This window comes from Amblyraja radiata, chromosome 34 (assembly GCF_010909765.2).
Source record: "Amblyraja radiata isolate CabotCenter1 chromosome 34, sAmbRad1.1.pri, whole genome shotgun sequence".
NCBI lineage: Eukaryota > Metazoa > Chordata > Chondrichthyes > Rajiformes > Rajidae > Amblyraja > Amblyraja radiata.
The window spans coordinates 17546653-17570234 of NC_045989.1; the positions used below are offsets into that span (position 1 = coordinate 17546653).

The window sequence follows — 23582 nt, forward strand, 5'->3', positions numbered from 1 at the left end:
GCAAAATAAACTGACCATATTGGATTAAAATGTTTTTTAAGAAGTTCATAAATTCAACAATGCTAACTGATCTCCCAGTGTCGCTCCTGGATTATGAACATTAAATACCATGTTGAGGTGCCATGAACAAATATTTTAAGGGATTATTTAACATTATGAAGTGTACCGTTAGTGAAATAAGGTGTCACTTAGTATGTACACAATGATAACTGCAAATCTAAGTTGAATTTTGAATAAGTGCCTGGCCTTGTACCCGGCTAAAGTGGAGTGCTACTCTTTTTCCATTAGAGTTAGGTTGGGACTTGATGGACATACTCCACATGTTAACAACTGATGAGATGTTAGCCCAGTAATATCACAGGTTGCGCAGGGTGCGGCACAACGGTAGAGTTGATGCCTTACAGCGCCTAAGACCCAGGTTCAATACCGCCTATGGGTGCTGTCTATACGGAGTTTGTATGTTCTCCCTGGGACCGCCTGGGTTATCTCCAAGATCTTCAGTTTCCTCCCACACTCCAAAGACGTACAGTTTTGTAGGTTAGTTGGCTTGGTATAAATGTAAATTATCCCTAGTGTGTAGGATGGTGTTAATGTGCAGGGATCGCTGGTCGGTGCGGACTTGGTGAGCCAAAGGCCCTGATTCTGCGCTGTATCTCTAACCTAAACTAAACCATTGCCCAAACCCATCTGGCCTGTTTAAAGCCACAGGAAGCAGAAAGGGTTTTCTTGAAGGACAGAGAGCCCAGGACAAAGGGGTCACAGTATAAAGTTAAGGGGAAAGCCATTTCAGATCAAGGTGAAGAGAAATGTCTTCTCCCAGAAAGTGGTGAGCCTGTGGAAATCTCTACCATGTGAAGCTGTTGAAACTAAATCATTAAGTATATTCAGGAAGGAGTTGGATATATATTCTTAGGGGGTTGAGGTATATGGGGAGAAATCCAGTACAGGGTACATAATTTGGATGAATAGCCAGCCATGAAGATGTTGAATGGTGTAGAAGGGTCAAATAGCTCTGCTTCAGTTCCCACTTGTTATGTTTCTGCTCAGGTACTGTACATGGATCAGTGATCTAACAGGGGAGGTTGGTGAAGGGAATATCCAATAGATTTATTTCTAAAAATAAATAAAAGGGCACAGAGAAAAGAAACTACTGCTCTGTTTCAAATCTCAATTCTTAATATTTATCATGGCATCTAAAAACAGATGAATATACATCAATCGCAAGACTTCAGTGAATATGTATTTAATGAACATTTTTTTAGCATTAATAACCATTATTTGCTAAAGTCATCGTACGTAGCCACATGTGATGTGCGTTTTCGATGAAAAGTAAAACACATTCTCTTAAAGTATATTATAACTTGCACCATTCTCACATTCAGAATATGTCCATGATACTGAGTAGAGATCACGTTACACTATGAAGCAGTGTCCAATAAATCACTTACCTGGTAGAACTTGATATAAAGCTTGCAAACTATGAGAAAGGGGCAATAGCGAATTTATTGGTTCATCCATGCATGCCAGTATACTTGTAACATATTAATCTCATCTATTATTTCTAAATTCTCCAGTCTAGAAATCAATGTGCCACAATCAATCGAGTACTAATGTGTAATTTTAACTGAACAGCAGTGAACCACCAGAGTCGACCATCCTCTCTTCTGCTTTCCTCCATGCCTGATACTGTCTCCCTCTTCACTTACATTTGTGGGTACACAGGGATGGTTCTGGCACTCCCACTCCCAGAGCATCTTAACTAAGATCCCTGCAGGACAGTGACCAAAGCCTAATTTTACTAAGACAGCTTCTTTTGCTTTGTGGTTTATTTTCCTGAATGAAGTACTGTAGTGCCATTCCATAAAATGAAAGGAACTCTATAAATGAATCGCACTCACACTAACATCCGTGCAGATTGGAATGGATTGTAGGGAACAATTCCAAAGTATCTAGTCTCCTGATGCCACCTAAGAACTCACCTTTTCCCATTCCCCCTTGTAGGTGGTTCATTGTGTTCCAGAAAATATGTGTTTCCATTTCACTCCCAGTTGAAGTAGCCTGCGCGTGAATGATTTTAACATGGGATGCCTGTCGTCCACCAGCCACTTTATGCTCTTGAGCAACACAATACTGAGTGAGACTCCGTCTATCTGTGTCAGCTGGAAGTCACAGTCGCAGTCATGGGTTCAAGCCTCACTCTAGAGTCCAATACAACAATCTAACAGACAATTCTGAGTAATTGCGACATCACTGACACTGCCTTCTTTAGGACGTCATTGAAGGTTAAAGTATCGAAACCGTCATATAGGAATGAAAGATCCCACAGTCCTTCTTGGAAGAAAAGCAAAAGAACAACCATCAGGCTATTGAACATGACGAACTCCAACTAAACTCTAAATTGCAAACTATCCTGATTGAACTAGGGATTTGGTGGCATTGATTTTGTCTTTGCTTTATAATGGTCGTTTTTTATATATTGAACTTATTTCCATTGTTTATTATGGTGACTACTGAGTACTATGATTACATAGCTGTTGTGCTGCAGCAAGTAAGAGTTTCATTGTTCTGTTTCGGGACATATGACAATAAAACACTCCTGACTCTTGATATCTCCAATACCCTGGTCAATATATAACCCTGAAACAACACTTCAAAACTGTCATCATTGGCCACAACTATTTTGCTATGTCCTATGACCATGCTAGGTTTCATCATTCCAGTTCCTCTTTCTCTTTCTTGTCCAAAGTTCTCCTGCAACAAGCTGTGCCATGGATGAACAGATGACGCATGATTCCAAAATAAATCAATAAAATATACCATTCATAAAATTCATTGCCTTTCTTTAAAAACAGGATTAACATTGGTTTCTGTGTATAATTCAGAGCGAGCTATCACACAAATGGTGCGGTGTGTTGAATGCATATTTTACAAATAAATTCTTATAGCGCTTACGAACGCTGTTAAAACATTACACAAGGAAAAAGAACCTTTTGTGAGTTAGAGTTTTTACAGTTCAGTAAAAATATACAAAGTGTATCACTGAAGAAATTGTAGAGGCCAGTTTAATCTGGGGCCGGAGCCAAACTAGGCAGTGCAAGGCTGAGTAATTCCAACTTCTATACATGCCCTGCCAGTAACTGCACATAAGTAAACCTACGCAGATCAGAGCTCTGCTTTACTGAATGAGTAAATAACTGTGTCAAATTGTGGCATTCATTGACTTTGCCAAACTTACTTAGAAAATAAAATATAAAAGCAGAGTGCAGAGAAGATTGACGAGGGTGTTGCCAGGGCCTGAGCTAGAGACTTGTCTGTGCCTCGCGGGAGAGTTTGGGCAAATTAGGACTTTATTCCTTGGAGAACAGGAGGCTGAGGGGTGATCTTATAGAGGTGTATAAAATATTGAAGGGAACTGATTGGGTGAATTCACAGTCTTTTACTCAGGGTAGGGGAATCAAGATCCAGAGGACATGGGTTTAAGATAGAAATGTTTAATAGGAACCCGAGTAGCAACTTTTTCACTCAGAGTGGTGGGTCTATGGAATAAGCTGTCAGAGAAGGTAGTCGATGCACGTAACACACTTAAAAAACATTTGGGGCAGGTACATGGAAAGGAAAGGTGTAGGAAAGGATAGGAAAGCGATATGGTCCAAATGCGGGCAAATGGGAGTAACTTAAATGGGGCATCTTGGTCGGTATAAACGGATGATGGGTTGTTTTCCGCTCTGTATAACTCTATGACTCCTGTTGTAGTCCGTCCAGATGTTCATCCTTGCTCTGTCATTCAACAAAATCGGGGAGGATTTTCCACCATTGTACTACCTTACTGCATTAATCTCATATTCATTGATTTCCTCATTACACAAGAATCCATCATCTTCACAAATAATAGTGTTGAATGCAGCCTAACTTATTATTCTTAAGCACACACAGTGGGGTCATAATGAACGGGCTATTTTTGTTCACGGTCTGTATGCTGTGTAGACCACATTCCCATGACCAGCCAAACTGATTACAGCTGCAAAGCAAACTGGAATAAGTATAGCAGAGATAATTCTTAAGTCTGAAGAAGGGTCTCGACCTGAAACGTCGCCCATTCCTTCTCTCCAGAGATGCTGCCTGTCCCGCTGAGTTACTTCAGCTTTTTGTGTCTATCTTCGGTTTTAAACCAGCATCCACAGTTTCTTCTTATACATAATTCTTAAGTAACGAACTACTCTTATGTTCTTGGTGATGAAAACATAGTCTGCAGTATCAACTGTTATTATCAGGCCCAGACTGAAGCTCTGCAGAAAACAGAATCTTCCACTGTAAGACTACTGTGCTTGCATCTAGGGAAGGCCTGTTCTTAACGTGAAACAGCTGTTTCACTAAACTACTGCTTACATCTGATGAATGAGTTTATGACTGATTCTACTGTCTGTTTTTTTGTACAGTTACAAGGACACCACTTTGGCAACATTTTCAGTGTTGCTGTTTAATAGGGAAAGAAAAGGGAAACAGGTCTTAATTTGAATTGAATTTCTATCAATTCAGCCTTGCTGGGAGATCTTTTTTCAAGGGTGCAAAGGCTCAGAGTTTTTGTTGTACATGGTGCTTCAACTAAAGGGCCTGTCTCACTTATGTGTCCTTGGCACGCGAAGATTTTGTTCACTACAAAAACTTCGGAGCCCCGCGCGATGTCACGCACATCTACATACCCCTCCGCGCTTCTCAGTGGGACCGGCCCCGCGCGGCCATACGATGCCCGTGCGCCTCAATGCGACCACGAGGTCTCATAATTTGCGTGCCAAGGATACGTAAGTGGGACAGGCCCTTAACAATCCAGGTTAAACACTTTGGTGTAGTACTGGGGCAGTGCAACATTGTAAAGGTCTGTACCTTCGGTTAGATGTTAACCCTTTTCAGCTCTTGTAAGTAGACTTATAAAATCCCAGCCCACTATTTAAAGAAATACTGAGAACCTTTCGTGTGTGGCTAATTTTCCTCCTACATACAACACAAATCAAAATATTGATGGTTCACGTCAGAACTACTAAGGGGATCGTGTTAGTGAAGAATGGCTATTTTCAATGGTGTATGTAACTTCAAAAAGACAGAACACTACCATGCAAATATTACTTTTTCTCATGACTAAAGACTAAAGACGTGCAGGAAAATTTGAAGGAGTAAACTTTCTTTCGTATCACTCGGAATGTTCCAAAATATTTCAAATACAATTATTTATTAGTTTAGAAGAACAATCACTAACATTATTGTAAGGTCTCCTGGCTTCACTATTTCACAAATATCTTGAGGCTGCTTAAAAGGGTCTTTACAAATACATGTTCTATGCTTGTGGGGGGGGGGGGGGGGGGGGGAGGATTGTGGGGGGGGGTGGGGGGATTCACTTCATGTGAATTTTTCTTTGAAATCTCTGAGCAGTAATCTTTAAAACTGTTTTGCAAACCAAGCCAAGTTCAACAAGCACTATTTGATCTAAACATTTTTAAACCATTTAAAATGCACCATCAAAGTTGGAGGTCATGCAGAAAGCACCCATAAACTCATTATATTCCATATAATAAAATGAAGAGGAATAAGTTTGAGAGAGTAAACAAAAAGCCCTTAGAAAACAGATGCTGTTCCTTAAACGGTCATGGCTAATAAAGATAACAGCCGTCATATTTAGATAATTGTACAAAACTGATTTTCAACGAACAAATTAGATCTAATAAAAATGTCATTTTCACTACAATCAATTCAAAATAAAACTTCTAAGGTGTCTGGATTAGATCTTCAAGAATACAGATTTATTTAATTTTAGGAAAATAACGATTGAAGAAATTGAGTATCTTATTTTGATTAAACAATTTCTTGACTGAAGGTATTGATTTTGTGCAGATACAATTCCACAGCACTAGGTGCCCTGCAGCAGCTCACCAAGGTAATCTCATTCAATCATAGATCTTGGCGCAAATACTAGCAAGCTGTGTAAATGTAGGAGTGAACCTGGCACTGGGGTGCATGAACCAAAACACAATCCTATCCTCATCATAGGAACAAGGAGGCTGAGATGCTGGTTAATACACAAAAGGACACAAAGTGCTGGAGTAACTCAGCAGGTCAGGCAGCATCTCTGGTGAACATGGAAAGCTGATGTTTCACGTCAAGAGTCTTTTACATTGTAGAGGGGCTGAAAGCTAGAAGAAGGGAGAGGCAGGACAAAGCATGGCAGGTAATAGGTGGACACAGGCACGGCCGATGGTTGAAACAAAGCCCAGAGATAAAAGAAGGTGGTGTGACACAGGGTTAAAGAGTTGCAAATTGTGACGCTAGAGGAAGGAAAGCGGCAAGAGGGTCAGAGTGTGAGGGGAGAAATAGGTGGGAATCTAGGTGAGGCATAGGAGAGGATAGGGAGGAGAAAGAAAATGGGTGAGTGTGGGTGAGAAAATGGGGAGAGGGTTGGTAGGAAGATACCTAAAGTTGAAGAATTCACTGTTCATACCATTGGGTTGTAAGCTACCCAAGCAGAATATGAGGTGCTGTTCATCCAGTTTGTGTGTGGCCTCACTCTGACATTGGAGGAGTGCCAGGACAGAAAGGTCAATGTAGGATTGGGAAGGGGAGTTAAAATAGTTAGCAACCAGGACATCCAGTAGGCCTCAGTGGACAGAACATGTGTTCAGCCACATGTCTATGCTTGGTTACACCGATGTACAATCCTCACCTATCTCGCCTATCCTCAATGAATGTCCATATGGTTGCATTTCTAACATTGGTCACTCCATGTCAATCCAGCAAGACAGAGCAAGAACTGTCCAACTGCACTGTATGGAGCAGGTCATCTGAGTGGTAAAGCAACTAGGATCTTGTTGACCAGAAAGTCTTAACCATTCCGTGACTACATTTATTCACCGTAGGAGAAAGTATCTTTTATGTTTTTAAGTGACAAGTATAACTCAAGTCTTTTCTCTACAGTATAAGCAGGTGCTGTACAGCCAATGGGACAAATTAGTATTTCTAGTTTCTGAAAGGTGTGGATGTCTATCTGAATGGTTTAAAACTTCTGGCTATTTCTTCCTGTCCCTCCCCAAGTGTTTCAGAAATACTGTCTATTTAAGTGCATATGGTTAATATCTGGATCCAAAAATGTCTGGAAATAGAGCTGCACATAGATGCTGAGATAGATGCACATAGATATCCAATGGCAAAACAGGATGGAGCACTTAACCACTTCATCGTTATATTCATTTGGCATCCACTGCTCACAATTTACTGCTGCAGCAAACCATGACGACAGCATATGTACTGGCACACTTACAGAAACAATAAGTGCACAGGCTTCCATTTTAAGCTTAACTAACATGTAACTGGATAGTTAGATTTTAGAGTTAGCTGTTGTCTGGAGCATTGTACATCAAAACATAACTTTTGGATCTCAGCACATGGAACCAGTCTGTCAGACTAAATTAAAGTTGCAACTAAATAATTTTATGGCAATTACTGATGATTAGAGGTTCAGTCTGAAATGGAAATGCAGCTCCGAGAAATTAGACTGATTTAGTTCTACAAACGAATTCTGGACATTGACGCATGCTTGAATGTATGCTACACAGGCTTCCACCTATCTTACCAGCAAAACCTTGGTGCCTACCTTGCCTCTCTAAGAGACAAGCAATACCATAATGGTCATAAGTTTGGAACTTAGCAACATGAGATGAGAATTCCATCAGATGATCTCCTTATACAGGATTCAACAGAATAAGTGTGCAAGAATATGGCAGATGAAATATTATGTGTAAATATGTCAAGCCATCTACTTTGGGGCACCAAACAGTAAAACTTTTTTTTTTTTTAAATGGTCACAGATTGGGAAATGCTGGAATTCAAAGAATGCAAGATACCTTTGTACAGGAATCACTGAAAGCTAACACACAGATGGTGAGGAATTAGAAATGCGAATGTTATGTTGGCCTTTATTAAAAGAGAATTTGAGACCAGGACTAAAATTATCTAGTAATAAAAATCTAGTGCAGATGCTGGATTATACCAAAGATAAGACACAAAAACGCTGCAGTAACTCAGCGGGTCAGGCAGCATCTCTGGAGAAAATGGATAGGACTAAAGATATCTTACTGCATTTAGGGCCGGCTTTGGTGAAGCTGAACCTGGACTGGTGTCCTTAGCTAATACAAAGTCAAACAGTAGCACAGCAGAGAAAAGGCTCTTTGGTCCAATTCATCCAAGATGGCCGATCTAAACTAGCCTAATTTTCCTTCTTTTGACCGAAATCCCTCTAAATCTTTCCTATCCATATAATTGTCTAAATATTTTTTTAAATGTTGTTAGTATCTGCATTAACTTTCTCCTCTGGCATCTCATTCCATACACCCAGCAAAAGGCGAATCTTCGGAATTCTCTACCAGGGAGGGCTGTGGAGGCGCAATCAATGATCTAATTCTGAGAAAAGTCAGTATATTAAGGAAGTCTAGGGACATGGAGGATCGTGCATGAAAATAGAGCTGAACAGGGAGTTCAGCCATGAACTTGATGAATGGTGGTGTAGACCTGAAGGATGAGATGGCCTCTCCTGTAGACAAAAGTGCTGGAGAATCTCAACGAGTGCAGCAGCATCTATGGAGCGAAGGAAATAGGCAACGTTTCGGGCCGAAACCCTTCCCTGTATATACCTATTTTTTATGTTAAATTGGAGCACTTGTTTATTTTTCCTATGGTGTAACATTACAAAGGAAACCTAATGGCGCTGGATAGGATACTAAAAATAATTTATGCCTTATTAAGATTTCAAAACATGCATAAACATTATATTGCTTGGAAACCAGACACGTCTTAACTAAAATGATTTCTCACTTACACCAATTATACATATGCTACGGTGACTGTAGAGCCATTGAACATAACTAGTAAACAGTTCTGAAGCCAGTCCGCAGATGGGTGCTGGTCAGTAACAGTCACCATGACTACGAGTTACTCTAGCACTCTGTGTCCTTTTGTTTATTATGTAGCTGCTTCCTCACGTGACAACTACAAAGTCAACAGCGATAGACCATGAGAAACAATGACCAATGGGGCCGGGCTTACCCAAAGCCAAAGATCACAGAGCGGAGCGATCTTTGCCAAAGCTGCCTTTACTGTTTAACACATGATCACTCATGCAGGCAAAAACAGTCGCTACTAAACTGCACGAAAACACAGCACGCCGTCAACAAATCATTAGTATGAACATTTTTTTATGAAATGTAAAATGGATATTTTCATTGATCAATTGCTCTTAACCAAACGCGACTCATGGGAAACAAATCGATCATTCACTTATGGCCCAAGTGTTATCGATATAATTGTCTCTGCGAGACTGCGACAGACGGGCTGCGCACGCATGGTGTAACCAACGCAATAGCTGTTGAAACGTTGTTGACCGATCTGAATGCTTCTCATTGCTTCTCATACATCTCGTTTGAAAACAAGAGAGTTGTATATCTTCAAATAGAAAACAACGCCTCTGCGGGTTCTGGAGACCAGAAGCAATACCTATAACATGCTCAACAAGTCAAGCGGAACCCATGTGAGAGAGAGAAAGGTTGACATTCCAAGTCGATGGCCTTTGGTCACGATTGTTTCTCTTTCTCCACAGATGTTGCGCCGGCCTACAGCCATAGAGAGGTACAGAATGGAAAAAGGCTGTTCGGCCCACCGAGTACCTGCCTACCATCAAACACGCACTGACACTAATCCCGTTCTATCACCTCCCCACGTTATGTCACTTATCTTAACCTACCAATTAACATGGAACATAGAACAGTACAGGACATTCGGCCCACAATGTCTGTGCCGGACATGATATCAAGACCACCACTTATCTACCTGCACATAACCCATATCGCCCTATTCTCTGCATATCCATAAGTCTATCCAACGTATTTTAAATGCCTCTAATGTATCTGCTTCAAATATTAACCTACCAACCGTGTACATCTTTAGGAATTGGTGAATATTTCCACCATTTTCTGTTTCTAGTGTGTAAACAAACTGCTAGAGGATCTTGTGTTCAAGAAGGAACTGCAGATGCTGGAAGATCGAAGATACACAAAAATGCTGGAGAAACTCAGCGGGTGCAGCAGCATCTATGGAGCTAGAGGATCTTAGCAGGTCTCTTACTCAAGATTCCAACAACTGCACTCTCTTGTGTTTAGTTTCCATATGTCTTCATTTTTACATTACACGTAATTCTACTAATCATTTGTCACACTGGGTAGTTTTACAATACACTTATTACACCAAAGATAGACGCAAAATGCTGAAGTAACTCAGCGGGACAGGCAGCATCTCTGGAGAGAAGGAATGGGTGACGTTTCGATCGAGACCCTTCTTCAGACAAATTAGTGGAAACACTGGCTTAGTAATGATATAGAGGTTACAGCATACTCCTGAAACCACCCGTCCAGACAACAGTGGAAACACATTGCGTTCACACCATTGAGGGAAACTTAGTCTGTTCACGTTATATTCGTTACATTATTTGAATGGAGGTACTTTTGTTCCCAATCCCTTTATCCAAAGTGTGTAGGGGGTGGGTGGGGGAGGGGGGAAGAGATAACTTTGCCCAATGTGGACCCTTGTCTGAAGAAGAGTCCCGATCCGAATCGTCCTCTATCCAACCTGACCCGCTGAGTTCCTCCAGAACTTTGTGTTTTTGCTCGCGATTCCAGCTTCTGCGCCCCCTCCGTGTCTCATTGTTTCACACTAGTGCTTTCTACAACTCGATGCCAAGCTCTCTTCCAACCTGTGGGTATCCCGCGCCGTCGGCTGATTATCCAGAGGGCGCCCGTGTTCACAACGCGGCCACTTCCAAGCAAATGAATGCGGGACGCAGCGCTGTGGACTGCGGCGCTTTCTTAAAGCATGTTCCTTTTTGTTCGAAGGAACGACATCCCGGGGTCTGGAGACTGGGAACTCCTGAGCCGCAGAACTGTATTCAGAACAACTGGGCAAAAGTGACTTCAATACTCTCTTATACACACTTACTGGCACCAGCGTTTGTCTTTTTGAACTTACCATGTTGTTTTCTCGTGTTTATGTCCGAGGAGACGTCTCCTGTTCGGGGCGGTGCTAGATTACTGAGTGTTTCTTCACCGGCGATCCCGTGTCTGGGAGATGGTGCGGAACTCCATCTACAGCTGAAACTTGCGCTGAAAGCATCAGTGGACCGGGGATGTGTCCATGTTTGTGACAGGAAGCCGGGCCGGTGTGTTTAATGCCAAGGTTACTGCTGAATCGGTGCTCTAGCTCCGGGTGATTCCACGGGCTGTTCGCAGCCACACAGAGGTTTTTTTGAATGGTTTTCGGATCGAGTGCCAATCAGCCCATAAATGGTGAAATGCGGCCGGGAGCCTCGGCCAATCGGGCAGTCAGCGAGCTCGTCACTCCATTCGGGAATGCGGAGATGGAGAGTGATGGAGGTGGAGCGGGGCCGAGCCAGCGCACATAGCCCTGCCCCTCACTAGATGCCACTCAGTACAGCGCTCCACCCCCCACTCCACTCACTGCAATGCCCCACCTCCCATTCCCTGAATGCTCCACCTCCCACTAACTCCATCACCCCTCTCATTCACTGCAATGCCCACCTTCTATTCACTGCAGTGCCCCACCTCCTACTCACTGCAAAGCTCCACTTCCCTCTCGCTGCAATGCCCCACCTCTCACTAACTCCAATGCTCCACCTCTCACTAACTCCAATGCTCCACCTCTCACTAACTCCAATGCTCCACCTCCCATTTACTGCAACGCTCCAAAGGTTTCAAAGGTCTTTTATTGTCACATGTACCAATTAAGGTACAGTGATATGCCAATTATCACACAGCCATACGAAACAAAAAGCAACAAGACACACAACTACGTACAAGTTAACATAATCATCCACCACAGCGGGTTCCCCACATTCCTCACTGTGATGAAAGGCAAAAAAGTCCAATCTTCTTCCACTATGTCAGGGTAGACAATAGACTAATAGTGCAGGAGTAGGCCATTTGGCCCTTCGAGCCAGCACCACCATTCAATGTGATCATGGCTGATCATCCCCAATCAGTACCCCGTTCCTGCCTTCTCCCCATATCCCCCTCTCCCCCTACCAACCCTCACGGTCCCTCAGATCCACATCAGCCAGTCTCCTCTGCATCCACAAATCCAACCTCTGCAGTTTTGGGGACAGAGCCTTCTCCAGGGCAGCTCCCAGGCTCTGGAACTCCCCCAACTGATCCGCAATTCCGTGTCTCTCACCATCTTCCAGTCCCGCCTCAAGACCCATCTCTTCACCTCTGCCTATCCTTAGCCCCACGTCCCCCTCCTTTTCATCTGTGCTTGAATTGCCTCATATTGTGTTTTGAATTGAATTCTGTCTTTAATTTGTGTACTAGTCATGTCTCTACTATTTATTTCATTCCGCTTACATGTTTTTCCTCTACTTGCTAAATTTTTGTAAGGTGTCCTTGAGACTCTTGAAAGGCGGCCATAAATAAAATGTATTATTATTATTATTATCCCCTGACTCCGCTATCTTTAAGAGCCCTATCTAGCTCTCTCTTGAAAGTATCCAGAGAACCGGCCTCCACCGCCCTCTGAGGCAGAGAATTCCACAGACTCACAACTGTCTGTGAGAAAAAGTGTTTACTCATCTCCGTTTTAAATGGCTTAACCCTTATTCTTAATCTGTGGCCCCTGGTTCTGGACTCCCCCAACATCGGAATCATGTTTCCTGCCTCTAGCATGTCCAAACCCTTAACAATCTTATATGTTTCAATAAGATACCCTCTCATCCTTCTAAACTCCGATCACAGTGTACAAGCCTCTTGTTATATAGGCCAACATGCCATTCGCTTTCTTCATTGCCTGCTGTACCTGCATGCTTAGTCGAACCATCCATCGGGGTGATCAAAGCTCCCGTAGCCAGCAATCGAAGCTCCCGCGTCTGGGGCGATTGAAACTCCCGCTTCGGGGTGGTCGAATCTCCCGCAGCTTGGAGTTCCCGAAGTCGGTCTCTGATCAGAGACCGCGGGCTCCGTGATGTTAAGTCTGCAGGCACCCATAGTTGAAGCTCCGAAGTTGACCCCTGGCAAACGGATTGCGAGCTCCGTGTTGGTAAGTCCGCAGGCTCCCCATGGTGGAGCTCTCAGAAGTCGGTCCCCAGCAAAGGCCGGCAACTCCTTGATGTTAGGCCGCAGTGTGGACGGAGATACGACAGAAAAAAAAAATTGTCGAGATAACAGATTGGAGAACGTTTCCCCCAATCCCCCCTCCCCCCCCTCACCCTCCCCCCCACGTAAAACAAGCTAAAGAACACTAAATACATACTTTTAACACATACAATTAAAACACAAAGGAAAGGACAGACTGACTGTTAGCGAGGCAGTCATTGCTGGCGCCACCTCCTATTCACTGCAATGCTTCACCTCCCTCTCGATGCAATGCCCTGCCTTCCTCTCACTGCAATGCCCCACCTTCTATTCACAGCAACGTGAGATCGACATGCATACTGCAAGCCAAGCCAGTCCAGGCACAGAACAGAGTAATTATTTGCATCAGTTATAAAACCTTGTTTTAAAATATAGAATCATGCAGCACGGAAACAATCCCTTCGGCCCACCTCGAACATGGAGGCCAAGATACTCCATCTAACTTAATCCCATTTGGCCATGCATTGCCCATATCCCTCCAAACTTTCCTATGCAAGTACCTGTCCAAATGACTTCTAAATACTGTTAGAGTACCTGTCTCAACCACTGCAGTCTGATGGGTCTTGACCCGAAATGTCACCTATCTATGTTCTCCAGAGTGGTTGCCTGACATGCTCAGTTACTCCAGCACTTTGTGTCGTTTTTTGTAAACCAACATCTGCAGTTCTTTGTTTCTACTTCCTCTGTAGCTCATTCCATCACCCTCTGTGAAAACGTTGCGTCTTGGGTTCCTATTAAATTCTCCCCTCTCATCTTAAACTTGTTTTTGCTTCCCTTACCCTGGGAAAAAGATTCTGTGTATTCATCCTATGTATGCCCCTACAAGATAATGCATCAGCCTCCTGAGTTATTTTTAATATGATTATTTGCTATATTAAGTGGTATATCTACAGGGCATATTCAGCTGCCATGCTTTGATGCCCCCGCATCAAAGGCATATTCTTTTCCAGTGCAAAGCACTCCTGGAATCTGCAAGATCTTGCATTCGCAAGGAGCAGACCAACAGGTTTTACATGGTAGACACAAGTAACTGCAGATGCTGGTTTACAAAAAGGACACAAAGTGCTGGAGTGACTTGGTGATTCAAACAGCGTCTCTGGAGAACATGGATGCTGCTTGACCCGCTGAGTTACTCCAGCACTTTGTGTCTATCTTTGGTATAAGGTATTCTGAAGAAGGGTCTCGACCTGAAACATCATCCATTCCTTCTCTCCAGAGATGCTGCCTGGCCTACTGAGTTACTCCGGCCTTTAGTATCTATCTTTGGTATATATTTGGTATATTATATTTGGTATCTGCATCTGCAGTTCCTTCCTATTACACTTTTGCATCACTAACAGTTTACTGATATGGTCAAAGGTCATAGTGCTAAGAGTAGAATTAGGCCATTCGGCCCATCAAGTCTATTCTGACATTCAATCATGGCTGATCTATCTCTCCCTCCTAACTCCATTCTCCTGCCTTCTCCCCATAACCTCCGACACCTGTACTAATGAAGAATCTTTCTATCTCTGCCTTAAAAATATCCACTGATATTATGGTGCCAAAGATGGCAGATGTAGAGACGCTCACAATATCCATTACAAGAACTTGAAATGTTCCGGCAGAGTAGGCTGCAGGCCAAATGCTGATCAATAGGTATTTGATTTCAACATGGATATGGTGGACTGAAAAAACATATTTTTGTGCTCTATGAATCTGTATTAGTTCATCACTTGGATCTTGACCCTGTTGAGGATGTAGGGAAGGCTCAGGGTCTTGTTGGTGGTCTGGCTTTCTTTCAGTCCTGCAGAGAGTTGCTCAGTTGTCATACTGCCTATGTTGAATCCAGCACTAAGATTCAGATTCAGATTCAGATTCAGATTCAACTTTAATTGTCATTGTCAGTGTACAGTACAGAGACAACAAAATGCAGTTAGCATCTCCCTGGAAGAGCGACATAGAATATGACAATAAATACATCTATTTACATGCATACAGTCATAGTGTTTTCCTGGTGGGAGGAGTGACCGGGGGGGAGGGATGATTGGCAATCACCGAGGTACATTGTTGAGTAGTGTGACAGCCGCAGGGAAGAAGCTGTTCCTGGACCTGCTGGTCCGGCAACGGAGAGACCTGTAGCGCCTCCCGGATGGTAGGAGGGTAAACAGTCTATGGTTGGGGTGAGAGCAGTCCTTGGCGATGCCGAGCGCCCTTTGCAGACAACGCTTGCTTTGGACAGACTCAATGGAGGAGAGTGAGGAACCGGTGATGCGTTGGGCAATTTTCACCACCCTCTGCAGTGCTTTCCGGTCACCATACTCCAGCACTGAAGTCAGTGCAGAATTAACATTTAGTTCATGGCATCTATCCTCATGCAAAATTCACCTGCGGCTACTGGCAAACTCATTGTGCACATGTACCAACTTCACTTTACACTGTGCATTTAACATAGCAAAAACATCCCAAAATGGCTTTCACTGTGCCACTGAATGCTAAAATAGCTTACCCAAAACAGATGGATAGACAGACAGACAGACAGACAGACAGACAGACAGACAGGCAGACAGACAGATAGATAGATAGATAGATAGATAGATAGATAGATAGATAGATAGATAGATAGATAGATAGATAGATAGATAGATAGATAGATAGATAGATAGATAGATAGATAGATAGATAGATAGATAGATAGATAGATAGATAGATAGATAGATAGATAGATAGAAATAGCGAAAAAGGGATTTGGCAGCTAAGGACACAGCTATCAATAATGGGAAAGAATTAGAAAGCATATTGCGATGGGTTATGCAACTGGGAGGGATAAAAGATGAATGGGGAAACCAAGGATAGTTTGCTAAATAAAGAAGACATTTTTAAAATATTGGCTTTAGGGGGAATCCAGGTAAACAAAGACAGACACAGGCATTGGAATCTTACATGAGCTTAAGTAGAAATAGTTTAGAATAGGCAAATACAAAGGTGACAATAGCATGAATGAACTGGGACAAGAGCAGAATCAGATGATGCTTTGAGAGTGACAATGGCAGCACAAATTAGATCTCAAACTCAGCTGGGGGTTGAAGTGAAAACCGAGGCCCTGATTATGATTCAGATGCTTTGCACATCAAGAATTATAAGAGCTATTACTTACAAAATAAGTTGCGATTACATAACAGGTCCATCAGTTGTTATTTTCAAGAAAAATATAGTGTGACTCAAAAATCAAAAATGTCTTTGAAATCCACGAGATTCAGCAACCCCATGAAATAGGACTTGGTTAATTAGTTACTGTGGGAGTAGAGAGGTTATTTTAAACTGAGTAATTCCTAATAGTGCAGGGCCAAAATGTTTTTGACATTCCTCACCATAAAACGGGTAAATGTTTTGTTTGTAGAACTAGTACCCCTGGGAAGGGTTTGTCCTGGAAAAGCAATTTGTCCTCTTCCTTTCTAGATGTTCCCTGACTATCTTTCCAGGGTTTTTCCTTTCCTGGTAGTTACATTACTTGCAAGAGAGTAAGTTAAAAGCCAGAAATGAAAACTGCTGACCCCATGTGGTTGTCCTGTTAGTATGTAATGTGCAATTATATGCTTTCTCTCAAGTATTTTCCACTATTAATAGATGTACCCTGATGGATTTTAAAAAATCCTTTCAAATATGCTGTTAACTGAATTACACTTCCTCTATCGGCAAGTGTGTTTCATGTGCAAACAACAATAACAAAAACTTCAATTTTTATAGCGTCCTAAAGGAAGTGATTTCCCTCTGTACAGCATCGTTAAGGCAGCAAAACACCCCAGGGATCCACACCGAACCATTTATCAAACAGACACTGACATCGAGTTACAGGGTAACGCAGGGACAAAAGAAACAACTTAAAGGCAGAAATCTAAACCTTAGTGTCTCGCTAGGAGAAATTACAGCAAATGGTGGTGGATTCATTTTTAGATGAAGGAGTGTTCCTCCGGTATTTTGAGGGTTAGAGAACTGGGGAAAATGAGTAGGATCATATAGGTCTTTGAAAACAGGCACAACAAATTTAAAGCCGAGGGTCTCAATGAGGGCCAATGAGGGAAGAACAGAGTGTGCTGTGGGTTAGAACAGTGATTCCCAACCTGGTAAATTTCAGGGGAGCCACAGAAAAATGTTGGGATTTAGGGGGCCACAGGCACAATGGGCTAAGTGTTCGGCTGGCGACTGGAAGGTGGCCGGTTCGAATCCCGCTTGGAGTGCATACTGTCGTTGTGTCCTTGGGCAAGACACTTCACCCACCTTTGCCTGTGTGTGAATGTGTGTGAGTGATTGGTGGTGGTCGGAGGGGCCGTAGGCGCAGAATGGCAGCCACGCTTCCGTCAGTCTGCCCCAGGGCAGCTGTGGCTACAGAAGTAGCTTACCACCACCGAGTGTGACTGAGGAGTGAATGAATAATGCGATGTAAAGCGCCTTGAGTATTAGAAAGGCGCTATATAAATCCCATCCATTATTATTATTAATGAAGGGGGCCACAGAGCTACCACCCTGTTGCCTCCTAAATTTCAGTTCTAATAAATTTAAATCTATGTAGTTGAAATATTTTTGATGTTTGTGGAATAGAATAAAAGAGAATATATGTGCAATTAATAGACACAGATATTTTTATGGAAGGTATTATAATATTGAAGTACTTTTTTTCCGCTAATAATGTCGGGGGGGGGGGGGGCACAGAATAATTAAAAGATCCCAAGGGGCCCATGAGCTAAAAAAGGTTGAGAACCACTGGGTTAGAACATAAGATAACAAAACGGAATGAAAGCCAGAGTTCAGTTCCGTTATATTTAGAGTAAATCTCCAAGATTTCGATAATCCAGCTCACTTGGGACTCTGTTTGTGCTGGACATAATTTTTCTGGACTATCTATCTGGATGTTAAGACTATTAATACGCAATACATTTTTATTCATTAATTTTTAGATGTTGCAGTGTATTACACAATTAATGCAACGAGGTTAATGAGAACATGGGAAAGGAAGCTCCAGAGAGTGGAAGTGAGCTGGGTGGGTGGGAGTGTGTGGACTGGCTAGAAGGGAATGAGGGAACCAGGTTCCTGGTTGGGGGTTGGGAATATGACCCTGCTGGGTGGAAAGGATGAGGGAACCGAGTCCCTGGTGAGTGGGCTGGAGGGGAATGGAGCCCTGGTGTGTGGGAGGGAATGTGGGAACTGGTGGCCCATTGAGTGGAAAGGTGTGCAGCAAGAAAGCTTCAGCCCATGTGCAAAATACAAAGTGCTGGAGGAACTCAGCGGGCCAGGCAGCATCTGGAGAGGAAATAGACAGATGATGTTTTGGGTTGGGGCCCTTCTTCCAACTCAGGACCTTGAAGACTCTAGTCTGAAGAAGGGTCCCAGACCCCAATTGTCACCTGTCCATTCTCTCCACCGATGCTGCCTGACCCGCTGAATTCCTCCTGCACTTTGTGTTTTGCTCAAGGTTCCAGCACCTGCTGTTTCTTGGTGTCCTGTGAGCCAGAGGCAGAACTATAGGAGTTCCATTGAAACTACAGCCTCAGAATTAAATGACGTACCTTAAGAAAGGAGATGAGGAGGACTTTCTTTAGTCAGAGGATAGTTTTAAAGCAAGGGTTGACAGAATTGTGATTAGTAAGGGTTTTGGGGAGAAAGCAGGAGAATGGGGTTGAGGGGAAGATAGAACAGCCATGATTGAATGACAGAGTAGAATCGATGGACCGAATGGCCTAATTCTGCTCCTATGACTTATGAATTTATGTTCCCAATAGTCAGATGGTGGATTCTTGGAATTTTACTTGAGGCCAGTCCATTCATCAAAGGCAAGTGATCAGTCTGAAGAAGGGTCCCGACCCGAAATGTCGCCCCTTCAACTCCCTCCACAGACGCTGCCTGGACTGCTGAGTTCCTCCAGCACTGTGTGCTTTGCCTATTGGTTGGAATTGCTCCTCGCCTACAACACATAAAGTCAGGACATTCCCCACTAAAGGCACGGAACTGCCATAGTAACGGCGAGTCCCAGGCGCTCAGCTGCCACCCAGGAGCTGAGGGTCAGGGGAGGGTCGGTACTCGAAGCCTGAAGTCCCACCGCTCCTCCGGCCATCCTCATCCCGGTGTGAAGGCTAGCGCCATGGCCCCTTGTACACAGGACTACAGCAATTCCTGCGTTTCCCCTTCAAATGTCCCGTTAAAATTAGCTAAACAGTGTATTGCAAATCAGTCAGGGAGATTTGCAAGGGTAACCTGGATTAGGTCAGAAATTCCACTGATCAAATAAGGAAGCTTCAGCATATTCAGGCCAACCACATTTTAAAACTGATCATATATGTAAAGGATGAAGGGAACATCACTGGAGTTATAGGGATTGTGATTCTCTGAATTAAGAATTAAATTTAATTAAGCAGCTGAGAATGTTTGGTTTTGACAATGTATAATTATAATTTTAAAAGTAGTTAAATTGGCACTACATTTCGTCAAAGATACAGCCATGAATCTTTAGAGTGATTTATGAGGTTTCACTGTGGTACTTCCATGCGCTTGTCTTGATCTCCCGTTCCGACGTCGGAGTTCCATCATCCCGCAGAGTGGGCCTGAGCGGCAGGCTGCCCGTAGTAGCGACTCCGGAGGGCTCCGGCGGCCCCGACCACGGGTGAACATCAGGAACATCAGAAGAAGATGACTGACTTTGGTGCCTTCCCTCACAGTGGGAAACGTTTGATTCTGCTGTGTGGGGATGTTATATGTTGAACTCTATCGTGTGTTGTGTTCTTTATTTTTATTGTCTGGCTGTATGGTGATCACATTTCACTGTGCCAACTGGCACATGTGACAAATAAATGTATCTTGTATCATGTAAACTGAGTTCCCTATTTTTGGTTGCTAATTTAGCATGCAGTTCATTTAAAACTAGTGGGGTAGGAAATTAAAAAAAAATACAAATTAATCTTAGTCATTAGAAGTGGCTTTATTTTCCATAAGAGGTGGGTACTGTTGGGGTTGGTTGTGCAAAAAATATGAAAAGAGGATATGAGTACGAAACCAGCCATTGTGTGGCGGAGGAGGGGGCGGGGGAGGCTGGCAATTAGTGAACCGTCAGTAGAAAGGAAACAAACATTTTCATGTTTTCCTAGCCAATATTTAAACAAATCAAGCATCAAAAGACATCTTTCTTAATTGCCACCTTAGTTATGCACGTTTCTTGGCTACATAAGATAACCCTTTTCCTTTTGAAAGGAAAATAGACTATTTACCCATCAGAGCCACTGTTTCCATGGCGATTAACTACAATTTGGTTAGATTGAGATAAATGATCTTAACCATGATTTGTACCTTGTTTGAGTTCTTGTTAGTGTGGTAGTTTATATTTAACTATTGTCATACACTGTATGCAATAAAACTCGGACAACTCATTACCCATTTATACAAAGATCTGGATGGTTCAGCATCTGGCTCACCTGGGCCTTGTTTCCTGCGCTCCCTTGAAATTTACTGGATTCAGTAGAAATTTTATTATTCTGCTCTGTAACATCTAAAAAAACCATATATGATTTAAAAGTATGTTAAGGTGATAATAGAAATAAAATCCAAATCCCAAGCATTAATCGAGTTTTATCATACAGATAGGTTACAGCCTAATGATTTAAGATTTTTATACGTAAGTGAGAAGACCTGGTATTTTCTCAAGGAACACTTTGGTTAAGTTACACAAAAATGCTGGAGAAACTCAGCGGGTGCAGCAGCATCTATGGAGCGAAGGAAATAGGCGACGTTTCGGGCCGAAACCCTTCTTCAGACTGATAAGTTAATTTGTTATGAATCCACTTTCAAATTGAGTAGCAAGAGAACACAATTGTTTAAGGGATGATTTTCAACTGCCTCCTGCACAGTGGAAATATATAAGCAGTATTCTGCAATGTATTATCTCTTTAGTCTTATAGGTAGAAAAATGAATGCGGTCCTTTAGTATGAATATAGGGTGTTAGGCAGAAGGTTAAAAAGCAGAACCTCGGGCCATAATCTCTGGATTAATCCTGGTGGGCAATCTGGGCAGGTGAATGCGTGGTTGAGGAACTGGTGCAGGAGGAATCTCTTCTGGGGCAGAGATGACCTGTACAAGAGGTTGAATTGAATCTGAAGGGATGGAATTCAATTCAGACATGCAATTTTGGAAGTTAAATCAGGGCAGGACATGCGCAGTAAATGAGAAAGTTTTGGTTCTCTGGAAAACTCTGTTCGCTGATTAGCACGGTGATCGCTGGCCCTCGTTAACAGAGAAACTGGGATCAGCAATAATCTTATTAAATGTGGAGCAGGTTCAAGAAGCTGTGACCTACTCCATGTTTGTTATAGGAATTAACATGAGACGTAAAATTAAAATTCAAACACATATGCTGTTGTACCCTTCTATATTAAAATCTAGGCTTAATTAAAATATATTGATATTCTAGATGGTTTGCCTGAATGAATATTACTTGTTTTGTGCACTCCTTAGGCTAATGAATTATTGCAAGTATTTCTGTAATGAGCTGCTTAATTGTTCCATGACTGTCACACGTCCAGCACCATAAAAGTGTGCTCAATACATTTCTATCTTGTAAATACACAGGAATTAGGTTAACTCTTACTTAATACATACCCACTGAATAAAACGTATAATTATATGTTTCTGTTTAGAATCAGGGATCAGTCAGAATAGTGGTTGTAGCACATTCTTTTCCTTTGCAGGTAACTTCTCAGGTTCAAGGATGATGTGCTTCAATCCTGTTTTTGTGGGTCCTGGAGTGACTAATTAGCCTGGCCTGAGCGTTTAAAGGCAGGCATTTTTTGTCAATGGCTCTTGCCGCAGGTGTGGAGCCTTAACGATAGTTTGCTTCAGAAATGTTCTCTCAGTAATCCAGCAAGTATTGGCGAGTGACTTTTCTATGGAGTAATGACCCGAAAATACATAGGAAACTCATCAACATATTTGCTCCTTGAGATCTCAATTCCTTTGAGAAAGTAGTTCAGAAAAATGTAAAGTGCATAACATCTGTGAATTATTTTTACCCAGCTCTCTCTCACATTGCTCGGCATTAGAACATAGTAGATTTCAATTTGCGCTTCCTTCCACTAGCCATGTGTAGAACCAAAATAAAATGCTTTTTTCCCCCGTTCCTGCATATGTGACCTAAATTTGGATTAAATTGACCTGATTTGCGCAGCTCCGTATTTTTGTGATTGTTGACCTTTGAACCCTTCTCAAAAGAGTTAGTTGTATTCCTTGTATTCTTTTGAATATAAAATGTTAGTGCCATGTTTTGCACAAGTTAGATTTTCACAACTGAACACCCAAGATTATTGAATTTAAAATTACTATTAAAACAATTAACAGTAATCAAGTTAGTGATTTTTTTAAAATATTTTCTCTTAGGACATGGGCATCACTGAAAGGTGAGATCTTTTAATTAATTGCCCTCAAGAAGATGTTTGTCAGTCTCTTTCTTCAAGCCCTGCAGTCTGTGAAGAGCATTGCTTTAAGTAGTTCCAGGATTTTGACCAGTGTTGATGAAGGTACAGGAATGTCATTCTAAGGCGGGTCAATGTGCAACATGGAGGGGAACTTGCAAATCATGATGTGTAGAAAGGAACTGCAGCTGCAGGTTTATACTGAAGATCGACACAAAATGCTGGGGTAACTTCACTGGATCACTGGAGAAAAATAGGTGACATTTTGGGTCAGAACCCTTCTTCAGACTGACATGCAAATCATGATGTTCCAATGTGCTTGGTGCCCTTGACAACAGAAGTGATTGTTGGGATATGCTGTCAAGGAAATTCAGTGATGCATGTGAATAATTTTAATGTTATCTGATGATGAAAAATAATCATAAGCATTTGCATCTCATAGCTTTGATGCAAACATTTAGGTGCCCGGGTCTAGTCTATGACCTTTAGTTCATTTGGTTGATGAAAGTGGAATTACCTACCTGCAGTTTTGTGCATCCACAAAGCTACATTGCACATATTGACATTTATTTATTTTTGTCATGTGCACGGAAATACAGTAATAAACTTTGTGCTATCCAGTCAGATCATACTGTACACGAGTACAATCAACAATCCCACCCCCTTCCCCACTTCACCAACTCGCACCTGAACCCTCCCATCTACAATCTTTGCGCTGGCTTTACACTTTTCTTCCCTTCTCTCCTTACCTGATATTCTTTAGTCTCCTTTACATCACTGGCCCTTGTCAATCCACAAGCTAATCACCCCCCAACTCCTCACCTGTATCCACCAATCACTTGACAGGCTTTGTCCCTTTCCCATCTCTGTTTCAGCTTTCTCTTCCCTACACAGTCAGTCTGAAGAAGGGTCCTGACCCAAAGT

At 42.4% G+C, this 23582-nt stretch overlaps 1 protein-coding gene across 2 annotated transcripts in view; it reads right to left on the bottom strand.

Moving 5' to 3' along the window:
• myo1e (myosin IE) overlaps window positions 1-11468 on the bottom strand; it is a 106953-nt gene extending 95485 nt beyond the window's left edge. For both annotated transcript variants that reach the window (XM_033050259.1, XM_033050258.1), the window contains exon 1: window positions 11056-11468. In XM_033050259.1, coding sequence (XP_032906150.1) covers window positions 11056-11058 — 3 coding nt within the window. In that variant the 5' untranslated portion in view covers window positions 11059-11468. The remainder of the gene's footprint in view (window positions 1-11055) is intronic.
• Window positions 11469-23582: the final 12114 nt, after the last annotated feature.